The 17,972-nt window shown below is 37.2% G+C and overlaps 3 protein-coding genes across 11 annotated transcripts in view; 2 read left to right on the top strand and 1 right to left on the bottom strand.

Annotated features, from left to right (window-relative positions):
* The window catches only part of Syt14 (Synaptotagmin 14), an 18,826-nt gene extending 14,266 nt beyond the window's left edge, over positions 1-4,560 (top strand). For all 3 annotated transcript variants that reach the window (XM_069504540.1, XM_034978024.2, XM_069504541.1), the window contains 2 exons: positions 150-314; positions 1,018-4,560. In XM_069504540.1, the coding sequence (XP_069360641.1) occupies positions 150-314; positions 1,018-1,062 (210 nt within the window). In that variant the 3' untranslated portion in view covers positions 1,063-4,560. The remainder of the gene's footprint in view (positions 1-149; positions 315-1,017) is intronic.
* LOC117990856 (sodium channel protein Nach-like) lies at positions 4,080-17,972 on the top strand. Of its 5 annotated transcripts, none has more exons than XM_069504546.1 (10): positions 4,080-4,218; positions 6,358-6,567; positions 7,740-7,869; positions 8,426-8,592; positions 8,787-8,925; positions 9,205-9,341; positions 9,638-9,828; positions 10,513-10,639; positions 11,420-11,526; positions 17,841-17,972. In XM_069504546.1, the coding sequence occupies exons 1-10, from the start codon at positions 4,175-4,177 to the stop codon at positions 17,876-17,878; spliced, it is 1,290 nt and encodes a 429-aa protein (XP_069360647.1). In that variant the 5' UTR covers positions 4,080-4,174; the 3' UTR covers positions 17,879-17,972. The 5 variants fall into 5 exon arrangements, with proteins under 5 accessions (XP_069360647.1, XP_069360649.1, XP_069360645.1 ...); XM_069504548.1 differs by having other exon boundaries at positions 17,695-17,896; XM_069504544.1 differs by lacking the exon at positions 17,841-17,972 and adding an exon at positions 12,525-14,988.
* Positions 15,211-17,972, bottom strand: part of LOC117990567 (transcription factor kayak-like) — a 75,895-nt gene continuing 73,133 nt past the window's right edge. For all 3 annotated transcript variants that reach the window (XM_034978026.2, XM_034978027.2, XM_034978028.2), the window contains exons 5-6: positions 17,526-17,646; positions 15,211-17,298 (exon numbers count right to left, since the gene is read on the bottom strand). In XM_034978026.2, coding sequence (XP_034833917.1) covers positions 17,059-17,298; positions 17,526-17,646 — 361 coding nt within the window. In that variant the 3' untranslated portion in view covers positions 15,211-17,058. The remainder of the gene's footprint in view (positions 17,299-17,525; positions 17,647-17,972) is intronic.

Raw genomic sequence — 17,972 nt, 5'->3', positions numbered from 1 at the left:
TTTAAAAACGAAGTAAAAAATTCAAAATATAAATGTTGATGAACATAAGATCCATCGGCCACCATGCTGCTTCTTAAGTATTGATCTCATCTTCCCCAACTTTCAGTATGTTAATGATAATAATTAAGTGAAAATGGTGGGTATTTTAGGTGGCGCTGTTCCAGTTGACTGAAGTGACGCTGATGGTGTCAGTGTGGTGGCGTCGAAGCGTCAAACGCAACGAGATGGTGGGCTGGTTCTCCCTCGGGCACAGCTCTTCGGGGAGAGAAGAGGAAAGGCATTGGCAGGACCTGTGTGAACAACAAGGACAACAGGTACCTAAGGATTGTTGTAGCAATTATAAGAGCAATAAGTATTATATCGTAGCTAGTGCTACTTGAGTGTCCTAAAATTCAAGAGTTAATATTAGACCTTACTCTGGAATATAATATATCTAGAGGAATCATTCTATGCGGCATAAGCAATTGTAACACAACTCTACATTTACGACATACAATGACTATCTGGCTATAGGTTTTTCATAATCACATGTCAACGTTTTTTATAAGGCTTGTATACTTACTTGGAAATTAAGTGAATTAAATTATTTTTCTTTGCCTTAGTTAAATCGTGCTCAGTCGATAACCTAACAAAATGGTCCCTTTTCTATTACCACACGCCACCGGAAGCAATTATTCTACCCTCACCACTTAGATGCTTGGTTTACTTCGACCACCTTGCAATGCCAGATCTTTTTTCCACTCCCAACTAACAACTCAATTGTGGAACCAACTCTCTTCGGCGGTGTTTCCACTAAATATCATGGGGTTATTCAAGGGACGGATAAACAAATTCCTGAAATCCGGCTACGCATTGGCGGTTCCTCTGGTGCGTCAAATGTTCATGGGTCAAACTGCTTATGACTATTTATGACATATTTTAAAAATTATATATTACAACATAATATATGCAAATATATCTTCTCTAATACCAACAAATATACAACAACAACAGTAACAAATATATTTTCGATTTCAGCCATCTGTCCAGGTGCAGCGATGGCACGTGCTGCTGGACTCCTGACGGTCGTCCACATAGTGCGCGACGGACGCGCTCGTGTGAACTGACCCTGCCTTGCCACTCGGCATCGCTCACAATTGCAACTGCAGTTCCTGCACAAGACCCTGGCCGCACCGCGAAGGTGCTTTTACGCCGAGACTTGCTCTGGCGTCTGCCAGTCCGCACCAGGCGAGACTCGAGACTGCCGGCTCTACGGGTCTACGGGTCTGTCTATGACTATCACTTTCGTGCACGAATCGCCCGCGAAGCCCTGAATAACTGACACACCGCGAATGTGAAACAATTTTGCAATAATATTCTTCGCCGTATTGCGTTAATCTAGCACCATTAAGAGTCATTAAGCAAAAGAAGAAAAATAAGAATATTTTTCGCGGCTTCGCCTTTTGTTCCCCAATTTTTGTCGGTTTTTATCCAGCATTAAAATCGATTGGGGTGCGAACGCAAACTCCGTACTCACGCATGGAGCGTAAAGCGGGCATTTATGTACCCTTTTGTCGACCTCAAAGGTCTTTTTTACGAGTTTGGTGTTGTGAATCTTCGTAATTGCTTTCTTTGTGGAAATTTTTGTACCATGGAAGTTGTTCAATTATATTCACGTTTGGTGTGCTTAATATATTATTATACATTGTTCTTATAGGAGAAGCGTGTCTGACTGATAGATTCTTGGAGCGATATGATTATTTTAAAAGGAAAATATTTATTTAGACGAAATGTTTGGTGTTAGTATTATTATTAGGTATACATTTGTATGAAATACACAGTAAAAGAGATGTTTCATTAATTACTATTAAAACGGTGTAGGATTATCTTCTAAAGATGTAAAAGCTTATTAAATGTTTGAAAGTTTATTTCAATATGATATTCGAATAATGAAAATTTTGTAGTATTTATAAAAAGATGATGAAGACTTGGGCGCACAATACTTGTGAGATAGGATAAAGTAGTGACAGAGTATTTACTGATATTTAATACGTGAATATTTACTACAATTAGAGATATATGACTTTTTCAAATATATATAAAATATATAGTATAATTTAATGTTAATGGTATTATATTATACTCGCAATTACGTCCCTACATAGCCGTGCCCCTCAGCTACCTATATATATTTCACTCAACTTTATCATTAATACATACTAATATACATTTTACACTGCTTCTGTAACGATTTTATCCGAAAGATTTCATTATAAAATTTAACTCATTAATATAAAAATATGCACAAAATAAATAATAATGCGAAAGATACAACTTTCTGAACACCCTCCATATCTGTAAAAAATATCATATATTTTGTATTTCGTTGAAGTTTTATTAAAATATTCTTACACATCGATAACAGTTAATCTACATAATAGTACCTAAGTTTTTTATAATCTTCTTTCCGTTTATATAATATAACAGTTAACTACTTATTGAAAATAAATTATAATATAGGTATAAAATACGTATATATTTGTAATTTGCATAGGTAAGTAACTAATTAGTTAAATTAGGTACCTTTTTCGTTTTGATATTAAGTGCTCTATGCATCGTAGATAATACAATTGTTGATAGGTACTTATTTTTGTCTTGTAAATTGTAATACGTACCTACTTAATAATTTTTTACCTCTTATGTGACAGTTTTCAATTGTCTTTTTATCACGAATTCAAAAGGTAAGCATTCTAGATTTATTGATAAATCGATGTAGGTAAGTATAAAATTTATATATGTTTGTGGTTTGTACCTACATAAAAGTTTTTAGTTAATGATGCGAAACTATCTAGTGTAATTTTTTTTAATAGCATTACTTTTATGTACCTACTGTAGTATAGGTATACCTACTTACCAGTGATATTATATCCAATGTCTTTAAACGCTAACAGTTGTTTACCAAAAGACAAAACCGTGTAAGTATATTTTAAATTCGGATATAATTAAATAGATAATATTTAAAATTTCCATTTTAATAAATAAATTAGAAGTTTACTATTCTGCTTAAAAAATATGGACTACCTACTTAAATAATATAAAATTAATAATTTAATAATGTCCCATAAATCCACCTTCAGGGCTTTTTTATCATCTTGAAATTTAGTTCTTTTTAACAATTTGTTATTTCTAGTTTTAATGAATTCGCCTCCAAAAAAAATGTCTACCTGTTTGTCTGAGACTACTCCCAAATACGTATATATAAATAGATAGTCATTAAATATTATAATTGGTAAGTTACTAAGATTTCATACTAATAGATATTCAACCAGATAATGTCATGTTCCACATTTTCACGTTATAAGTGTTCATTATATATCCAATACCTACCTAGGTTTATCCTTTTCAACAATTTCCAGATACCACACAATTAATAGGAACTTACAAGTAATAATTTAGATATACATATATTTCGGCTTTCATAATTATTTAATTAATGGGTAAACATTTAGGTACCTATTATGAATAAATGCCTAAATGCTAATCATAATTTATTGTGAAACAATTAATAGATAGGTTTGATAGCGGTAAATTGTTATGGCAAAGAATAGAGTAGTAGGGAGTTATTATTTTCACGAATATGCTGGTCTATGTAAGTTCGCGAAACTGTAGCCCTTCCTCCCCTTCCCCATTTGTGGATAAATGCTTAGAAATATACATTACGAAAAGAAGGCAGTTTGTGCTGATCCAGTACCGGATTTTACGTGAACATTGCAAGGATAGTAGCCTTGGATCCACATTATCATGAGTAGGTACGTCTACGGAGAGCACTACACAGCGCGAGTCGTCAATAAGAGATGACATACAGTTGACACGAACGTATATCTACTCTCAGTTTATTTACAGTTATCCGATTCTCAGAGACCGTCACCGTGTGGAGCGCATGGAGAACTCTACTCAAAAAAAAATTGTTACGAGGAGTATAATTGATGTGAGACGAAGTGCTATAGATTTGTGAACAGTGAATTCAAATTTGATGCTGCTAGTTAGTTTCTCATAGTATTGGATAAAATTGGACCCTAAGAAAATATACACCAAAAACCGTGATAACTTTCAACTTAGCACTTTTGTAAAAGTTAAAACTAGTAATGTGTGCGGAATAAATTGACGAAATCGTAGGTATATTGTAGGATTGTACATGTACAGCTTGCTTTCAACCGACCAATATTTTATATATAAAAGGTACTTAATAAGGATTCCTAAAATAAGAGTTTTTTGCAAAAATTAAGATCATAATGATTTTAGTAGAATTTTCTTACGATCGAATATAACATAAGATATTAAAAATCCATTTAATTAAATACTCCATTATACATAAATAATATTTATCAAATAACTTAGAAAAGGTCGTTACTCATGTGTTTATTTTGTTTTTAGTTTTAATAGTCTTTATGTAACCAAATAAGTACATTTATTAGGATTATTGTTTTTTAAAATAAATCTCTAATTTGTATCTACTTTTTATTTACTTTTCATAACAATTTTGTATTGCAAATACCATTAAAATATATACTTACTTGTAATTTTATTAACATTTCAGAATATTGTCATCATAACCCAGAAATCAAATCCATTTGATTGTTATATTAACGTAAAATATTAAAAAATTGATTTCAATAAATCACTTTATACAGTTTCCTAAAACTTGGTTTTAATTCGTTCCTCATTCGACCTTTTCAGGGTTCTTATTGGTTTACTTATTGAGTTATGAACGATTGAAACGTGGTTTTAGAATCTACTTGGCTAAATTTGCAGTTTGTCTGTCCGTCTGTCCGTGCCTTGTCTGTTACTCTGACCTCATAACTTTTTGGAATAATGAACATAATAATTGACTTTAAATCCTTTAACTAAATATATGGCACAAAGTTCAAAATGACACTAATATTGATAGGTTTTATGCACGTTTCTGCCTTTTCCAGAACATGATTTAGTCATTATAGCGTGACAAAATATATAAATTACCAATCATTAATTCAATCTGATTAAAAAAGACACATCACACAGGTGTTTTCAAGGGCTTAATTAACACTCAAGTATACTAACATGATTTTTTTAACGTTTTTGCTAGTTGCTGCCTACCTAACATAACACACTGGGTTTGTCTAACATTTTCAGCCGGCCCGGATTTTGATGAAACTGATTTTTTTATGAGACCTATTTATTACTGAGAGGAGACCCGTGCTCTGTAGTGAGCCGGCGATGGGTTGATCATGATGATGATGATGATGATGATGATTTTTTTATGAAACATCACTGGTTTTCAGTAATTGAATAGGTACGCGACAGGTCGAGATGGGAATCGGGGAGGGAAAGCCCCACACAACCACACAACCCCCGCGCTAACACGGTGTGGGCGAGTGCGCATGTAGAACTATTTATTTATACTCATAGTCATAGCTCATGTGCTAGCTAGACGAGACTTTTAAAAAACTTTAGGTATTGGATAGTTACAGAAATAAGCGCCCAGACATAAAAATTAAAGGTCCGAAGAATCACCCTTATGCATAGTTGCGTAATGTTCATGATGCTTAGGAAAAATTAAAGTCAATAATAAAAGAAGTATCTACTAATTAAAGTAATTAGGGTAGGTACCTACCTACGTGTCATGTCGTTTACATTATTAATATTGAATTTATTACAATTGTTAATGATTGACACGAAACTTGCTGCGATTTTCCATTTAAGTACTTTCCTTTCCGTGGATTGAACAAAACACGAATAAAGTCCGAAAAAAATGGAAGGGGATTCTAAAACTTTACTACGGAAATTTTGTCTTGAAAGCAGCGTGTTGGGGCTCAAATATTTCTATTTATACCCGGATCCGTTGTCAAGGTGCGTTATCCAAGTGTTTGTCTATACGTAACCTTTATAAAAAATGGTGATAGCCTATTATAGTAACTTTGGCTTCCTGTTCGGGAGGTCCGCGGACCGCAGTTCGATGCCGGGAATGCACTTTCACTTTTCTAAGATAATTATTGTGTGTTTTAAGCAAATAAGTAGCCTATCACTTGCTTGAACGGTGGAGGCAAACATTGTAAAGAAACCTGCGAGCTTGAGAGTTCTCCACAATGTTCTCAATAGTGTGCCAACCCACACGTCTTGGTAAACGTGATGGTGGACTACGGCCCCTTGTCATTCTGAGATGATGACTGCATGTGTAGTTTTACTTCTCTGAGTCATCATCATCATCATCATCCTCAACCAATCTCTCTCAACTTCTCTGAGTAACTATGGTAAACTGGCTTCAAATGGATAAGTGGGTTGAATGTCTGAAAAAAAATATAGCACAACATGAATACTGACTTATGTGGATTTTTCCAGATGTTTCTGGGCCGTATCTCTCGTTCTAACTCTATTCATGTCGTTCATATTGACTTTGTTCCTGTACAATCGGTTTGCGGACATGCCGACGCGCATCGCGATCGAAAACCAGTACGCGCCCATACGCAACGTGTCCTTCCCGGCCATCACTGTGTGCTCACCCAACCAGGTCACCCTCAGCGCCGTGAAACACTTGGAGAGGACCCTCGTGTGAGTTATATAGTGCCATCCTTTTTGTTTTGTCTCCTCCACATAAGGATGGCAATAATGGTATGATTGAGCAGAACATCGGCTCTTTAGAGGCAAAGATTCAAAGTCATACCGATGCACATTGCGATCGAGAACCAGTACGCGCCCATACGCAACGTGTCCTACCCGGCCGTCACTGTATGCTCACCAAAGCAGGTCACCCTCAGCGCCGTGAAACACTTTGAGAGGACCCTCGTGTGAGTTATATAGTGCCATCCTTTTTGTTTTGTCTCCTCCACATAAGGATGGCAATAATGGTATGATTGAGCAGAACATCGGCTCTTTAGAGGCAAAGATTCAAAGTCATACCGATGCACATTGCGATCGAGAACCAGTACGCGCCCATACGCAACGTGTCCTACCCGGCCGTCACTGTATGCTCACCGAAGCAGGTCACCCTCAGCGCCGTGGAACACTCTGAGAGGACCCTCGTGTGAGTTGTTTAATATAGTGCCATCCTTTTCGGAATATCTCCTCCAGACAAGACTGGCAAGAATAGTCTCAACTACTTACTCAGTAGGTTCGCAAGATTCAGCAAGTCATCAGCTCTAAGAGACAGCGTTGCCAAGGGTTCTTAAGTCATACTACTTACCTCTAGCTAAGCAAAAGTTGGCCGCGTTTAAGATGAGATGTTTCAAAGCTTAGACATCTTTAAGACAAGATCAAAGACATAAGAAACGCCGAATCTTCCTAAGGTTGACTGGGTTTCTAAGGTTTTCGAACCTTAGTCCGCCTATTGTACTAATTATAACTTATGTTATGCAGTAAAATGTTAAGACATAAACGGAAAAGGTGACTGACTAACTGGCTGACTGACTGATCTATTAACGCACAGCTCAAACTACTGGACGGATCGGGCTGAAATTTGGCATGCAGATAGCTATGCAGGCTTCCACTTATAAAGGGTTTTTGAAAATTCAACCCTTAAGGGAGTGAAATAGAGGTTTGAAATTTGTATAGTCCATCCGTATGAAGTCGCGAGCATAAGCTAATGTATTATGATTTATGACCAAAGATTTTTTATGTACCTACTACTTATTACTTTCTAAATCCATAATTATAACCAGTGATAATAATTTATAACCAGTCCGCAGAAGTATCTTCTTATCAATCTAAGTCTTGTATGTTTTCAGAGATGGTAACATGACAATTGATATGAAAAATTTTTTGCCACGATTATTGGGATTTTACGAACTCTTCGGCAATAACAATACGCAGGAATTAATTAAATTTCAAAACTTGCTGTCGCTCAATCGATATAATGTGAGTAAAAAAATTTAAGTAGGTACCTACCTACTTAGATTTATCTAAGTATAGTTACGTATTACGAGAGGATTCAATATCAACCAAAACACTATCACGTCTGAGCGGGCATCCGACTTAGCAGCTGTTTTAGCTTTGACTCGATGCATTCCCCGAAATTGAGATTGGGTAAGATGTGGATACCCAAGAGTTCAATGTGGTCACTGTAATCGGGTTGGATATATTCTGGAATGTAGGTACCAAGGTGAAAGGGCTCCTTTTTGCGGTGAATAAACCGTAATCTAAATATATAAAACCAAAAGGTGACTGACTGACTGACTGACTGATCTATCAACGCACAGTTCAAACTACTGGACGGATCGGGCTAAAATTTGGCATGCAGATAACTAATATGACGTAAACATTCGGTGAGAAAGGATTTTGGAAATTCAATCCCTAAGGGGGGAAAATAAGAGTTCGAAATTTGAGTAGTCCACGCGGACGAAGTCGCGGGCATGAGCTAGTAAGTACCTAAATTGCAATAAAGTACTTATTTGTTTTTTATGTTATCGATCAGGCTCTTCAAGTGTTGAGCTTGTTGCCGCAGCGTTGCGACGACTTCCTCAGGCTGTGCTATGTGGGTGGACATCGCTATCCTAACTGTAAAGGTCTGTTCAGGCCGATACTAACGAAACACGGCATGTGCTGCATATTCAACAGTGTCTATCAATACGACGATAAAAGGTAAAAGAAAAGGCAGGTGAAAATCCTATTCTTATACTAAGTATCCTTAAAAATACTACTAACTTTCAATGTTCACGGAGTCAAAGTAACAAGGATTTAAGAATACCGCACGTTCGCAGACTAATGTTTATGAATATGATTGTCATCAAGCGTATACCGGTGTCTATCTTGCAAAATTAATAATAAAAAAACAGTTTCAGGAACGAGAGGGTATCACATTTTGTACCACACAAGGCAGCTACGGGTGGTATTTTCGATGGGTTGACTGTTGTCACAGACTATGATCCAGCAAGTGCTCTAACTGGGACACTTCTCATTGCTGGAGCAATCAGGGTACGGGTATTTTTACTATAGCTGAGCCATTAAGAGCGTGCAAACGGATTGATAAATCATTACGATCATAGAATTGCCTTGAGAAAAAACTCATCACTATAAAAATATATTTAAGCTTTCTTATGAGGTCCATAATCTTTATTGATCATGTCTCAGATCCATATTATGTTCCGTATAATTTTAGGTAAGTAATTGTACGAACAGTTTCATACTGTTTTACGAATACTTTTAGGATTGGTTTTACAAATACTATTGGTTTTTGTGGCTCTTTTGTTCTAGACGATGTTTACGGCGTCTCACGAATTCCCAGCGGACGACGAGACGAGTCTGGTGCACGCTTACTCCGAATCTTTCCACTCCATTCACGCAACTTATACTTACTGCTCCGAGGACGTCATTGCCTTGCCTTATGGGAGGTGGGTAGCTGTACATCATCATCGTGAACTGATCGCCAGCTAATTACGGAGCAAGGATCTCCTCTCTGAATGAGAAGGGTTTGGCCATAGTCTACCAAGCTGGCCAAGTGCGGATTGGCAGATTTCACACACCTTTGAGAACGCTCACATGACTCGACAATCGACATCGCCAAAATGGCGAAAATCAAATTGCTTCAAAAACAGATCGACAATCGCAAGCCCATCTTCTAGACCTCGAGGCTAAATCAAAGCTAAGTAGTACCTGAAGAACTTCATGAAATTCGTATTTTTTTCAGTCGTCAATGTTATTTTGAGGACGAGCGCTACCTGCCACACTTCGGCAGGTACCACAACTCGGACTGTGACCTGCTGTGCGTGGTGCACTCCATCGAACGCCTCTGCCGCTGCACCATGCCCTACCTGCCCTACGTCAGGCTATCTCGCGCCTGCAACGTCTCTAACATCGACTGCATTGTGCAGGCTAATAGTAAGAGCTGCAGTTCCCTGAGAATAAGTATGATGTACTGCAGTGCCAGTACATCATAAGTACTGGCATTGCAGTAGTGCCAGTACTTATGATCTTAGTTTTAAGATGTTATGTATGGCACAGTTTTGTAAATAAACTTTTTTTTTTATAGAATATTAGCCATATTAAATGACTAATATTCCCCTTTCCTCTTTTCTCCAATTAAGCGTCAGGCTTGTGCTAGGAGTAGGTACAACAATAGTGCAACGGGCGGGATTTGAACCGTCGACCTTTCGGTTTTCAGTCCACTCCTATACCGGTTGAGCTATTGAGGCTCATAAAATATCATATTATTTTCTTTCTTTCTGGATTCTCCAACTTTTCGTCACTTCGCCGCGTTAGTGTTCAAATTGTTTGTCGGGCCTTTTTTACAGTAGGTAGATACCTACTCAGCGGCCGGCAGCACAGAGTATCTTCCAGGTCTAAAAAGATCACTACGCAAAGATGTTTAAATAAATATAGACTTGCAAATTAGCTCGCATAGTAAAAATAAAAATAGTCTTGCCAGGGAGCCAGGATTATACAAATAAGTAATTTGATTCAATATTCAGGGGTCAGGGATTTGATCCTGCTGAGCACCTTTAACTTTATGGAGCTATGTGCCAAGTAACTTATACTTATGGCAACGTTTTGTATAATTTTCAGAGGATTTGAACAAATGGCATAACACTGAAACGTGCGTTTGCCTGCGAGACTGTGTGTCCATGCGCTACCAGGTCGATGTGACCATCGGGAACCTTATGGCGCTTCCACATATGATACACAATCCTTAGTAAGGAAACTACATATGTACTTACTGATATCCTACCTAATATTAAATATATTTTTTTTGGTTTTATAAGAATAGGTACCGAAGTAAGGATTATTTTAATGATCTCTCTAGGGCCGTGGTATGCGTTATGGCACCTAATCGTCCTGGCTGGATTAATTTTAATTATTTCTAAAAGTCTATGCCGTCTGGAAACTCGAAAACAATTACCTAGCCTAGTATAGGTATTTTTTTTAAATTCAGATACAAGTTAGCCCTTGACTGCAATCTCACCTGGTGGTAACTGGTAAGTGATGATGCAGTCTAAGATGATAGCGGGCTAACCTGGAAGGCTAACCCTTTGGTTTCTACACGGCATCGTACCGGAACGCTAAATCGCTTGGCGGCACGGCTTTGCCGGTAGGGTGGTAACTAGCCACGGCCGAAGCCTCCCACCAGACCAGACCAGAAATTTAGAAATTATAAAATTCCAAACCCCTGCCAGGAATCGAACCCGGGACCTCCCACTATTAAGACCACAGCGCTCACCACTGCGCCAGGGAGGTCGTCAAAGGTTACAAAAAGGTACTATAGTAGTTCCTATACTAGGCTAGTATACTACCGTACTACGGTACCTAGTAGGCTAGGTATTAAATTCTTTTTAGACTTAAAACTTACTATTGTATCAATCTGTCCAAAAGCTTATGTAGAAGTGATTTTGAAAAAAAAATATATTTTCTATAATTCTTTTCTACATATTATTATAGGTGCTTAGGTGTTATTAAAAGGGCCTTAATTTTCCAGTTCAGGTCTCCAGTTCAACAAGAGCACGTCCGCTCTGAACTTCTTCTGCAACACGGTGCACGTGACGCAGAAGCAGGAGACAGTCACGTCGCTCATCACTATATCATGTGAGTATCGATCAAAAAAGAAATACATGGCCGGCCATTATGGCGATCTAACTAAGTATAAGCTTTTAGGCAACCGCCTAGGGCGCTGGAATTTGGGGGCTACATGGCGAGGGTACGGGACAGGCATGCTACCGCAAGTATACGGACTGGCGAAGGTGGTTAGCTAATGCAATAGAAGTAATGGAGAGTTCACTTCCATTAGTACTTAGGGTATGTATTGCAAGTTCCAATACATACCCTAAGTACTAATCGCTATCCCACTTCGACTAACCAAATAGGGAAGAGAAAGAATCGCTCTCCCTCGGTAGTCGAAGTGGGATAGCGCTAAGTAGATTACAAGTAAGTAGGCGATAGCATCAAGTAAGCAATCGATACCTTTATCTTTTCTATAATATAATTCCGTTTAAGTTTTAAGACCTGTTAATTTAGTTTAGTTTAGAGATTGTGTACAAGAGAATCGGCCCCATTGAATCACTAAATGTGTTGCTCATCGCAAATCTCGAGAACAGCTGAACCGATTTCGCTAATTTTTTTTTATAATATTCCTTGAAGTACGAAGATAGTTCTTACGGAGAGAGAAAATTAAAAAAATTGAATCGACTGTAGGCGGAACGAAGTTCGCCTGGGCAGCTAGTATACCATAGATTCATGTGTTAGCTCGCATCTCTGGGCGCCAGCGACGCGATCTAACCCATGAATGACGGAAATAATTCCGCACTCAAACGTTTCCGTATGTTGTGCTTGATTTCGTCTCTTCCAACGATGGGTTTTTCGGTGAAAGGTCACCATCCTAGCCCGTTGCCACTTTAGCTTCGCAACCCGTTGAGCTATGTCGGTTCTCCCACGGATTTCCTCATTTCTGATTCGATCACGTAGAGAAACTCCAAGCTAAGCTGTCTTCATCGCCCGTTGTGCTTTCTTACGAGGACCATGTCTAGGATCCACATGACATCTCTGGCAATGAACGACTATAAATACCAAAAGTTTCCCATTTTCAGCTAATCTAGGCGGCGTGTTCGGACTGTGCGTAGGCTGCAGCATGATCAGCGTACTGGAAATAATCTTCTATACCTACTGCGCTATCAGAAATAAGATAAGAGAGCACCTAAGGGGACGTAAGAATAAGGTTGACTTTATACCACCGAAGAGCGCCAAGAAGAAAAAGATGAAAAATTTCAGGAATTTTGACAGCAAAATATTCAATATAACACCGATAGACAAAGAATATTACTTGAGGGAATAATTTATTGCTTAACACTGATCTTATTTTTAAAAAAAAAGTAGATACATAAGCGTCTAAAGTAGACTTAAACCTATTTTGGTCATCTTTGTAGACCGCTGTTGTACTCTCGTGCGTTTCGTATCTTCTGTCTTACGCATGTGCGTGAATGCATTTTATACGCCATATTATAATTTCAATTAATAACGTAGTACTTAACATAATATTTATGGTATAATATTATCATTGCTGTCCTGTAAAATAGCCTTAACCTAATACAAATGAACCAGCGCTTTTTGACTATCATGGTTCATTTGTTCTGGACCTATATAGTTATCAACAATATCGCTATCATGACGGGTCAAAAAATTATTTGATAGGGTTCTCTTTGCATTTTGACAAAAATTAGAATTTAGTATATCAAAATTAAGCTTATGTATCATAAATATTTGCACTTTAAAATTATTTGTTTCATTTTTAATGTATTTTGGCCATTCAACGAGGTAACGCTGCCAGCGTTCTGGGCACCCTGCCTCGTTGCGGTGGTTTCAGATGATATTTTCGATCTGTAATTTTTATGTTCTAGAATAAGTTTGGTATTTTTTTTTAATGTAGATATAATAGGTCTTTGGCCTAAATTTTGGTTTTCATTTGATTTCACGCTAGGGTAGGAGGTAAATCAAAAACGCTAGATCGGGTGTACGTAAACAAATTTATATATTCTGATTTACATATATAATTTACTACATCTGGCGGTATAGAACAATACAATAATAAATTTTATCAAATATAATATTGCTTTGCTAATAATTTCCACATGAAAAAATACAAAAGTATTCTACAATTGCGTTAAGAAAAAATCTTCTAGAAAAAATTACATCTCTCTTAATTATTATTATCTAAAATGTTCATATTATGCTTACGACATTACATCGGCGATTATATATTTATTCATTAATTTATTATTTTATAAATAAAGTTCGCTCATACAAAATGACCGATAGGGACTATAATAATATGTTGGTAATGGTATAATAAACATAGATCAAACCAAAAAATAAGGAAATTACTTTGTAAACGATAATAGTATCAGAATGTTCTAAGTTGAGAAAGAGATTAATTTAACGTAAGCAACGTAACACTATAGTAGCTAATTACGCTTAGTATTTCGTATATTTATCTCACTCACTCATTAGGGGCTGAAGGCAATTTTTTGTTCCTCTCTTTGGTTTGATCTACACAAAAAAAAAACATTAAATAAATACTCCGCATTCCTCTGCATCTAACCAATAATACTTTTTCGGAAACGGCGGTTTAACCTAATCCTAAATTAACGACATAAAATCAATATTTGGCTTAGATTTTAATTAAAACTACAATAAAGCACATAAAGTAATAATTTGGTCTAAGTTATGCGTATTACAGTTAAAGGGTTAAGTGCTCTTAGCCTAATTATTGCCTTACTCTAATACGGTCTAATAAATAAGACATTACAACTTTGCATTAAGGCTTTAAACTTAGTCTAAGAGTAGGGGTTAATGCGAAGGTGTAAATAAGTTTATCCATGAGACCGATATTGTTTTATGCCAGCGTTCACCATCGATACAAAACTACAATACAAACATCTCTCAACTCATGTCCTTGGCAAAAAAAATCGAATCTGTTGATAATAACCTGCACTAATTTTGAATATAGAACCAAAGAGAAGATCGATTAAAAAATCGATCACCTATGTTATAAGACCATTTTCTTTTATTTCATTTAATTATTTCCTTTAACGTGTTTCCATAATGCTAAATGCATTTCAAACGATTAACATAGGTACATGAAATTTAAATGTTGCCACGTAATTTAAAAAAAAAATCTGTTTTTAATCACGTTTTAAAGCGGTGTTAAAGTGATACTCATACGATGAGCGATTCTTAAAATTTCATTGATATAGTAAAATTAAAAAAAAAATCATATCATCACATTACTCTCTACAGAACCTACATCGATGCTATTTTTTTTTAATAATTGGGACGAGGCAATGAGTATACACAATAAAGAATGATCGCCTCACTAGAGCGCGCATCACTGGACGTATATCACAAGACTTTCTTATACAATAATTTTACACTACCATTACCTAATCCAATGGAACGGTATGACATTACATCGACATTGAGCTAACTTAAATTCAATATATTAATTACACTAAATCAGGGTGACTTTGCTTTTCCATGTAACTTTCATAGTCACACACAATTTTTTTTATCTTAGTTATTAGCTATGTTTATAATATTAATGCTTCAATTAAGCAAGTAAAGCTTGTGCTAGTAGATATAATGTCATATGTGGTCTCTGTAAGGATTAAAATTTAAGACCTTCAAGTCTGCCCCTTCAACCTTGATCAGGCTTTTTTTTAAATGGTGTAACAAACTCCAATGAATGAATAAATTTTTCGTTATTCCAAAAAAAAAACCGTTGATGGTCAAAGTTGCATAGACAAGCAAAGTTAACCCAATTGACGGTATATCATTAAGTAATATTGCTTGGTTAGTCTATGGTTAACTAAGTAATTATTGTATTTCCTGAGAGTAGACGTAGCGGATGGCACACTGTTTACATTATGACGAGACGCGTCGGGGGTAGTTTGATAAATATTGTGCCTTAATGTACAGGTGACGTCACGAAACTTGACGCTTGATGAACTTAGCATAGATATGGGATTCAAATGATCACGTTAACATTAATTTGAGTAGTTTATTAAAGAATCGCCTTTTTAAAATAATTGACGATTTGTCGAATTCGCTAATTTGATCAATTGTGAGCATATTTTGCATAGAGATAGAATACATTTTGCGTTTGAAAATTAGAGGCAGGTGAATTGGCATTTCATAAACATATTGACACTTGCAGTGTCGAGTAAAATTGAGTATAGACGGTACAAAATGAGCTCTCACGCGCTATTGTGTCAACTGTCATGTCAAAAGTACGGTTCACTTTTAAAATAAGAGCAAAAATTATACTTTTGACGTGACAGTTGACACATAAAGTTAAGATGATGCGTGAGAACTCATTTTGTACGCATTATATACATTTTTAACTATATTGGCATGCGTTCACACCAAATAGTAGGCAAATAACACCATACACCCAATATTCAAGTCTTCAAGTAACGTGACGCCAACTGCATTAATATGCGTAAAAGAGATCTTTTACGTACATTTTAATATAAAATACAACTAGTCTAGCCTCGCTAGATTATTTAAGCACAACTCGAAACAATAATCCCTGAAATGCTTCAAATAAAACTCTGTTTTATTTCCACGTTTTTTTTAAACATCACATTTTTTTATTTACTGTGAAATACAAGCTATTTATATAAAAAATATTCTCCGTTAAAATACTAGAACAGCTTAGATATCAATTGACTTTTTGTAGAACGATACGCTATGATTAAAGACTACCGAGTTTTATAGAGCGTCTATCCAACAGCCAACATTCTAGGAATTATGATTTTTTGCTTGAGCTTGGATCTCTGCATATACAATATTTTCTGACCGTGACGGTCAAAAACGAACCAACTATTTAATAAAAATGAACGCTGAACGCCAAAACTCTCAAACGTTGGCTGAAGAATCGACGGGTAATATAAAATATTAATACAAAGCACATTATGAGCAAGTATGTTACGTGGGCCCCCGGTAAATAGCCGGCGGGGGCCCGGGAGACAAGATAGCACGAAGAAAAATGAAAGAGAAGAATAAATAGCGTAGTCTTTACACGTTACGAACTAGGTTCGGGTCACGTCTGACGTGGGGCCCGACGGCCAAGGCACGCGAGTAGGGGACTAAGGCCCCCTACGCTAGGGGGACTAGAAACGGAAATAGTGTGGCCAGATTAAATAATTAAATAATTTACATAGTTTGAACTACCAAATACTGTTTACAGATTCGGCAACACTAATTCCAAACCCAAATATTGTAGCGCCAAGCAAAAATATCGCGACCAAATTGATTAACTAAAATAAAAATTTTGTTAATAAGTGTTAGTTTAGAAAAAAACTGTATTGTACTGCGACTAACTCGTGACTACTCAGAAAAATTATGCGGCGAACGAATCGCGATATTTTAGCTATAGCTTACGGTAGCGCGACTGATTTATCGCGACACTTTTGCTTAAACGAGAAGCGTCTATGGAGGTTGACTTTACGATGTAGTGCGACCGACTAGTCACGATACTTTATAACCGCGCTGCTACAGAGTTTGCTCGAGCTCCCCCAAGAGGTCGAGGGGCTCGAACAGAGGGCAGACGGCGGTGAGGTGATCTCAGAGGCTCACGAGGCTGTTGTGCGCGTCGGGTGATGAGAGGTCGGGTGCGGAGCGCTGTTGCTGAGCGCACGGGTGCGGGTGCGGGTGCGGATGCGGGTGTGGGTGCGGGTACACGGGTGTGAGCCCCGTGCCGCCCTCCATTATGCTGTCGAAGTTGAAGGGGATGCCGTTGCTGGGGGTGCTGATTTCGATGCCGGGGATTTTGTTACTGTTGCCCAGGGCTTTGTTGTTGTGTATCTGAAATGTAAAATGTTATATTGTAGCATTTATTTTTTTAAATTTTTAAATCCCGTGGGAACTCTTTGATTTCTGGGATAAAAAGTAGCCTATGTCACTCTCCAGGTCTTGAACTATATTCATACAAAAATCACGCTGATCCGTTGCGACGTTGCGACGTTTTTGAAGCACAAACCAACAAACAAAGACACTTTCGCATTTATAATATGGGTAGTGGTTCAGCTTACCTGTGCGGGACTTAGGGGTACGGGCACCTGCAGGAAGTTAGGTCTGTTGGGGCGTACGGGCGGCGTGTCCAAAGAAGACGCGCTTGTCACCACCGCGGGGTTGGCCGCCGACAGCATTATTCTATAATAATACATAACATTTATAAGTAAATTTTCGCAATTTTTACAGAAATGTGGAAAGCCACAGACACGCAGCTCTAAAGTAGCATACTGCATATCTGTTACCAAATAGCGATTTCTGTGCTCTCAACACCAAATTGTCAGTCATTACAATATTGCGATCACTGTAATAATTCTTGTTTTATTTATTTATAGACAAGCGCTTGGCTGTAATCAAAATTCCTGGCAAATGATAATGCAGCCTAGGATGGAGGGCGCATGCCTAGAAGATCACATTCCTATCCCTATTTTCTCGAACGAGGAGGCAAATCGCTTCACACGTGCCCG

This window comes from Maniola hyperantus, chromosome 18 (assembly GCF_902806685.2).
Source record: "Maniola hyperantus chromosome 18, iAphHyp1.2, whole genome shotgun sequence".
NCBI lineage: Eukaryota > Metazoa > Arthropoda > Insecta > Lepidoptera > Nymphalidae > Maniola > Maniola hyperantus.
Note: the sequence above shows the minus strand (reverse complement) of the source record. Positions and strands in the feature narration are given on the sequence as shown.

Coding starts and splice junctions, on each gene's coding strand:
- LOC117990856 (XM_069504544.1), top strand. CDS start 4,175: ATGTACAGCTTGCTTTCAACCGACCAATATTTTATATATAAAAG. Junction 8,593..8,786: donor TATCAATACGACGATAAAAG/GTAAAAGAAAAG, acceptor ATAAAAAAACAG/TTTCAGGAACGAGAGGGTAT. Junction 10,640..11,419: donor CATATGATACACAATCCTTA/GTAAGGAAACTA, acceptor TTAATTTTCCAG/TTCAGGTCTCCAGTTCAACA.